The sequence below is a fragment of the Zingiber officinale genome, chromosome 11A (genome assembly GCF_018446385.1).
Source record: "Zingiber officinale cultivar Zhangliang chromosome 11A, Zo_v1.1, whole genome shotgun sequence".
NCBI lineage: Eukaryota > Viridiplantae > Streptophyta > Magnoliopsida > Zingiberales > Zingiberaceae > Zingiber > Zingiber officinale.
This window is the reverse complement of record NC_056006.1, coordinates 88,299,796-88,306,565: the sequence shown is the minus strand read 5'-3', so window position 1 is coordinate 88,306,565 and position 6,770 is coordinate 88,299,796. Positions and strand designations below refer to the sequence as shown.

General features: G+C 35.2%; 2 protein-coding genes across 2 annotated transcripts; one reads left to right on the top strand and one right to left on the bottom strand.

The window, feature by feature from the left end:
• The first annotated feature begins 367 nt into the window (after positions 1-367).
• LOC122032719 (ubiquitin-NEDD8-like protein RUB2) lies at positions 368-3,681 on the top strand. Its single transcript, XM_042592031.1, has 3 exons — positions 368-565; positions 917-1,174; positions 3,360-3,681. The coding sequence occupies exons 1-3, from the start codon at positions 473-475 to the stop codon at positions 3,471-3,473; spliced, it is 465 nt and encodes a 154-aa protein (XP_042447965.1). The 5' UTR covers positions 368-472; the 3' UTR covers positions 3,474-3,681.
• A 159-nt stretch (positions 3,682-3,840) lies between these two features.
• Positions 3,841-5,801, bottom strand: LOC122032364. Its single transcript, XM_042591649.1, has 3 exons — positions 5,573-5,801; positions 4,855-4,988; positions 3,841-4,766 (listed from the first exon to the last, which is right to left on the bottom strand). The coding sequence occupies exons 2-3, from the start codon at positions 4,939-4,941 to the stop codon at positions 4,353-4,355; spliced, it is 501 nt and encodes a 166-aa protein (XP_042447583.1). The 5' UTR covers positions 4,942-4,988; positions 5,573-5,801; the 3' UTR covers positions 3,841-4,352.
• Positions 5,802-6,770: the final 969 nt, after the last annotated feature.

The window sequence follows — 6,770 nt, the reverse complement described above, 5'->3', positions numbered from 1 at the left end:
CTCAACTCGGTTCGACTGATTTACCGTCTTAAAGCCAACCATGTTGTTCCTTCTTTGTTATATTCCTTATAATTGAAGAGCAATGGATAGCTTTTTGTTATCCATTGAGTTGATAATTTAACTAACATCAAACTATCAAAAATCACTAAGTTGATAATTTGACTAATTTTAATATTTGTTTTAATATTTTAAAATAAAATAAATTAAATATAAAATTAAGAGGAAGGAGATTAAAAAATGAAAGTAAATAAATGTTGAATTAAAATAGATAACATGGTAAGTATAAATTGATTAATGGTAAAGAATATTAGGTTGAAATGTTTCATATTGATTTCATATTTTATTTTATTTATTGAAATCAAAAGGTGCGTTTGTTCTACGCTGGCAATCTGATCGTATTCTTCCGCTTTATTAATTGGCCTCCGTCCGGTGCAGACGCGAACAAGGAAGAAAGATCAACGAGTGGTACAGGATGCAGATATTCGTCAAGACTCTTACGGGGAAGACGATCACCCTCGAGGTCGAGAGCAGCGACACCATCGACAACGTAAAAGCCAAGATCCAGGTCTTTGCCCCCTTCTTTCTCTTCTTCAATGCAACAATATGTGTTCGCCAGGGTTTGACTAGGGTTTTAACAGGAGTGTTTCCTTCATTTTCCATCATTCCATTTATTTTCCGTCTCATATTAACAGTTGATTTGGGCATTATTTTCTCATATGTTTCGTTGTGGAATTAATTTTCTTCTGGGAATTTTAGGCTTTCGTTAACTCTTCAAAACTCACCATTTGTTAAATTTTTCTCGGTTTTACGTTGTAATGCTTATTTTTTCCAGTCATCAGGATCTGTGAATATCTCATTCTTGTAAAGACTATTGATTTGTTGCTCGATTGACAATGTCGATTGCCTTCTGCTGCAGGACAAAGAGGGAATACCCCCAGACCAGCAGAGGTTAATCTTTGCTGGGAAACAACTGGAAGATGGCCGAACCCTTGCTGATTACAACATTCAGAAAGAATCGACTCTTCACCTTGTGCTCAGGCTTAGAGGTGGGATGATGATTAAGGTGAAGACGCTAACAGGGAAGGAAATCGAGATTGACATTGAACCCACTGATACTATTGACAGGATCAAGGAGAGGGTAGAAGAGAAAGAAGGAATTCCACCTATACAACGGTTTTTGTTTATGTTTAATGTTTTAGGATTGTAGAGCATTTCAATTTTCTCTAAATCAACCATCTTTTTGTGTGTCTTGGGTAGATAATTGAATTCTCTCGTGAAGGGCAAAACTCTCTCCCTTTCCCTGCTTTAGTAGATAGAATTATATAATTCAGAAATTGTTTATGAATAACAAACATTCTGTACTAGACCGGCTAGATGATGATAACATCTGTAGATTGTCGGAAGTAGCATGTATATATGGAAAGGAAGTAATACCACTTCCTGCTATTGACCCTTTTCCTATACATTGTTACTCATCTCCTTTATATCTAAATAAAGTCTCTTTCTTTTCTTACTCTATTTAATAGTGATGTTATAGGACCTGTTTACTTGGAGAGAAATGAGTGGAAATAGGTAGATGCAAACTTGGGTTATTTCTTGTGGCCGTTAGGACATCCGATGACTCTTGCGCATTCTTTTTAACCAATAGACTCTCTCTCTCTCTCTCTCTCTCTCTCTCTCTCTCTCACACACACACACACACACACACACACACATTCAGATCTTAAGTCATTACTTATCGTGCCTAATTATATGTGCACTATCATCTGATCTTCAGCATCTATCTTATCTATGCTATATTTTTTAAAGTTGTACTTCTTCAAGATGACTTTTGTTGTATTTCTGTTGAAACAACAACAATAAAGTTCTGCACTAATCTGGCTATGACTACCACCGTGATTGTAGTCCCAAGAGTGATTAGGTATTTTATCCTCTGCATTTAGCATGTGACCTTGTCAATAGGTATGTACCCCCTTTTTCTTTGATTTGGTTATGATACATTCTTCCATACATCGTAATTGTTTTATCTACTTATATTATTGAATAGTTGATATAACTTTTCTAGAAAGTTTTTTTAGTGAGACTTAAATATATACAGCACAGCATCTCCCTTAATTAGTAATAATATTACATAATCAAACCGTATGAACTTGGAAATTCTTTTTCCTAAAACAATTGGCATATCAAGCTTCTCACTTCATCAAACTACATTCAAGAAGTAACAGAACAACATATTACTAAACGGGACAATGAAATTAATGGTTCCTACATCATAACAAATATTGTTGGTTGCTGCAAATCTGCAATGCCATTTGCATATATGATACATTAACATTACCATCAACCAATTCCACTTCTCATCAACCATTGGCTGCTGCTGCTGCTTTTTCCTTTTATCTACAAACTAATCACTACCAAAGATTTGTTACATCGGATTTTAAAGATGGTGGTATAGATATGATCAAAGATGTTCAATAGATTTCCTAGTGAATCAATTTTTGGCATAAAGGATGACTAAAGAAATTTCTACTCGTCATAGAAAGAGATTAAAGTTTGATATTACATGGAATAATCTTAGAACTTGATGGAGAAATAAAGACTTTTGCCATCGATCTCAAATAGTTGGGACAATGCTTATTGTTTTGGTGGTTGTGTATTTGATTGCGAGTTGTAGATAATAATATAATATCTGGCTTTCCACGGAAACATTTTTTAAAAACTATCAACCTTTTGTCCGTAATATTAATATATATTCCGGCTTATAATTTTCTTCTTTTCCTACTCTCCTTTGCCAGCTCATCCTTGTTGACCATTTTTTACCTTGAGCTGAACCAATGCTTTACATTTACATTTACTCTTGTTCAAAGCTGAGACCACATATCATGTCCAAATTTATATTGTACAATTTTTTGTTACCATATGTGACTTCCTCTACTGGCACATTTCTGTTTTTCGTGATATCTCTTTTCTCCATGAATGATAACTTTTTTTCTAACTCGATTGTATCCATGCTGTGACTTCCAAGTTTGTTTTCTTGATTTTTCTTATTTCTTTGCCTAAAAATGTCATGTACATGTTTGTTGAAAGAAAGAAAAAACTCTGTAGTCCCATAAAGTACAAAGAACCAAAAAAGCTTCATACTTACCTGGGGCCTGTGATTTCTATATAGAATAAATCGATTCTTATCCAGTAATAACTATATACTATCCCATCGATCTTGTAGCCAATGTTTGCCATCTGCAATCTTAAGTATATTATATTGCAGTCAATGGCTAGCTACTAAATGTTTAATGGCATGGCATGTAACTTATGTAAATTCTATTCTGGGCTAAAGTATACCTCGCATTTGACTCATATGCAGGCTTATCTATGCGGGCAAGCAACTGGCTGACGACAAGACTGCTAAGGAATACAACATTGAGGGAGGCTCTGTTCTTCATCTTGTGCTTGCTCTCAGGGGTGGCCGATACTAGATTTTGATCCCAGGAGATTCTACTGGTCCAGAAGTGTTCTACAACGCTAAATCTGCACTGAGCTTTGTTCTTCTTAGCACTAGACCATCATTGGTCTGGTTGAATTCTACAGCTGCTTTGTGTCGAGCAGTAAGAACATTCAGAAGATCTTGAAATATTGTGCAACTTTGAATTCTTGATGGTGTATTTATAAATTGAATTTGCTTTATCAGAGGATGTTAAATTATCAAAAAATTCTAGCAATTTCAATTTAGATTACGATTCTCATTATTATATATATATATATATATATATATATAATTCATCAATGTCCCAAGAGTGATACAAAGATATGAAGAAGCTAACTCTTTATCTTCTTCCCTGATGGCTATTGAAGTGTGATACACAAAGTTCATGAGAAGAATTTCTAGCTTCTGGATCTAAATTCTGTGCTAGTGCAACAAAATAACCAATTAGCGCAGCAGCTGGAACCGGTAGAACCTGTAAGGATATCGGTTGGTTAACCAGTTCTATATAAAATGTGATAAATCAAAATTAACCAGAACCGAACAGATAAATCGGTTAACCGACCAATTGAACAGGCTCAGCAGGGACGCGGTGGCGCTCATGACGTGCAACCACAGGCTGAGCCAGATGGGTTCGTCTTCCACGACTACGCGGAGGCATTCCATCTCTTGATTTTGTGGCTCCTTTATTCTTCAGAAATATGTGCTCATGTATTTATTCTTGTGGTAAATATAAATAAATGTATCCTCTTTTACTCCACCTCTCTGTGGATTATGGAACCCTACTAGCTACTTAATTATAATGCGCGCTTTCAAGTTGTTCGTATAATTTTTCTTCGAAGACATCTAGGAGTTTGTAATAATGGTATCATTATTACAATCCAAAAGAAGCTACCATGTCATGTTTCTTAGTACATGGAAAGAGCCAAGAAGATTGATTTAAGCCATCCTGTCTCAGTTGCTCAATCTCGAATCTCTCACCTCCGATCCTTATGGAGCCATTTGACATTGTCCAGTCACTGTTCTTTGCCTTCATAGACCCTGATTCACCTGAGGATGAAGAAAAGCTAGATCCTGATTCTGAAGCATTTGATGCACTCGTCTTCTTCCTTTGAGTTCTTTGGCTTCCAGTGGCGAGTGTCAGCTCCAGGTCACTCCCTTCATCAGCATCAAGCGTTAGTTCTTCCTTTGAGTTACTGAAAACTGGTTGTTTCCAGGACTCGCGATCTTGTTTGGCAGCTCTCATCAATTCCTTCTGAATTCGGTACAAACGGTGGAGTTCCTCGACCTGGATCAGACAGATGAAATGGAAAATCTCAAATTTAATGATGCTTTCTTCGTCGAACAGAGGGCTAATCAGATGAACCATGTCCTACCTGTTGTCTGAAAGTTTCTTCCTGCTTCAACATCACCATTTTCATCGACATGTTTTCTTTCTCATACTGGTCGACAAATCCCTCCATTGTCTCTCTTTGTTTATATTGGATTGAAATCAGCTACTACTGGAATTCTGCAAAATAAGATTTTTTTTTTTTTAACAACTGAAAATTTCAATAAATTAGGTGCTCAGAATTATCAATGTTGGTTGCAATCAGGCAAGTTTATGCACCTAATCAGCTAAACATTTAAAATCTTCTAAACTCCATAATATAGAATTCTGCTGTGTATGAAATTGACCAACTTCAAAAATAAAAAAGAATTTTTTAAAATCAATTTTGTTATTTTTCATTAAGATTTTGCTTTTTTTAGGTGGCTATGTCAGAGTTCGATAAAAAAAAGGTAAGATCTGAGAAACTTGAGAAAGTGACAAGTATCAAACAGACAATCTCTTGCAAAGAATTTGACCAATTGAGAACTAAAACTATCTGTCAAGTAAGGCATAAAAATTATAATCCTCAAAACAAAAGTAATTTATTTTTGAAGGATTCTTCTTTTCTTTCTAGTCCCAAACAAGCAAGAAAAGGGACAAAAGTTCACTTGGCAGAATTTAAGAAACTGACAGTTTTAAAAGCTAACTTCCTCAGAGAAAAGGAAGAGTGATATGAAGAAGTTAAGAAAATAATTCCACAAGAAATTGGAGTAAGAAATCTTCACCTGAGTTCCTCTGTCACGTTTACTCTGAGACACAACTTCCTCAACCTGAAGCCAGAACTTGCTCAGAATAATAACCTGAACACCCCAATCTGCCAAGGCAGATGGAAGATTTAAAGATTCTCCTCACAGACTCTCACCAGAATATTTTAATGGCCACGGCTTCTCAAGTTCTCATATGAGCATGCCTAACAAATCCAAATGCCTTGGCCAAGTGCAGTTCAAGGATATATCAAAGGAAAGATGCCTCAGACAGAGTCAGGAAAGGATAAATAATAATAAAATAAACAGAGGAAAACTACAGAACTACCCCCAATAAATAAATAAATAAATATTCAAAACACCAGCTAAATCTGCCATGGCTGTTCACATGGATCCTGGAGGAGACAAAAATCATCAAATCAACAGTTGTCTCAGCGTGTATTTTAATACTCTTCTTTATTACTTGATAATCTAGGCAATTGATGGGAGTAGATAGGTTTTGTTTTTTTTAAGACCAGATTTAGCTTAGTTGTACTTGGTGATATGACATTATGCTTTGAGAAGAATCCTTGAATTCTTAATTATTTGATTATAATTACTTGATGTTTGTCAGACAATAATTTGCTTATAGGATCTGCTTCCAGTATTAGCTTCAATAACGTCAACGAACACAAAAGTCTTAGCTCATGCCTTTTGCTTAAATATATTGATCATCCAACTATCCAGGCATATATATGATTACGTGAAGAGGTGTGTTCATTGTTGGAAGGATGATCATGGAGATGTGGGGCTTTAACGGGATAATTCTTAGTTTTATCCTTATACATGGAATTATTCTTCTAGGTGGCATAATCCTAGCTAACTGGATTAGGATTTAGTTCGGAAAAAGAATTAGTTTTTATTTTCTCTAATAAATTATATAAACTAGTTTTGTTTTGTCTTTTCTGTTCTTCGAATACGAAAGGGATCAGGATGACGAAGAGATCCGAATACAGACAAGAACTAATCAATGGGAAAGACAAGTTCCCATGTCACTCTCTGCTAATTCGCCTATTTCTTTTCACATTGTCTCTTTGTCATCGTGTTTCACATGGACAGGAGGAGTTAAACCGTAGGTATTCAAATTTATTTAATAAAATAATTAAATTAAATTGATCCGAGTTTAAAATAAATCAAGTCTTTAAAATGATCGCTCAATCTTGACTTACTTTAATTTTTA

What these genes read in the sequence shown, in the direction of transcription:
- LOC122032719 (XM_042592031.1), top strand. Translation starts at nt 473, where the DNA reads ATGCAGATATTCGTCAAGACTCTTACGGGGAAGACGATCACCCTCGAG. An exon ending in ACGTAAAAGCCAAGATCCAG is followed by an intron (nt 566 to 916) that starts GTCTTTGCCCCC and finishes CTTCTGCTGCAG; the next exon opens with GACAAAGAGGGAATACCCCC. An exon ending in GAATTCCACCTATACAACGG is followed by an intron (nt 1,175 to 3,359) that starts TTTTTGTTTATG and finishes TGACTCATATGC; the next exon opens with AGGCTTATCTATGCGGGCAA.
- LOC122032364 (XM_042591649.1), bottom strand. Translation starts at nt 4,941, where the DNA reads ATGGAGGGATTTGTCGACCAGTATGAGAAAGAAAACATGTCGATGAAA. An exon ending in AAGAAACTTTCAGACAACAG is followed by an intron (nt 4,767 to 4,854) that starts GTAGGACATGGT and finishes TGTCTGATCCAG; the next exon opens with GTCGAGGAACTCCACCGTTT.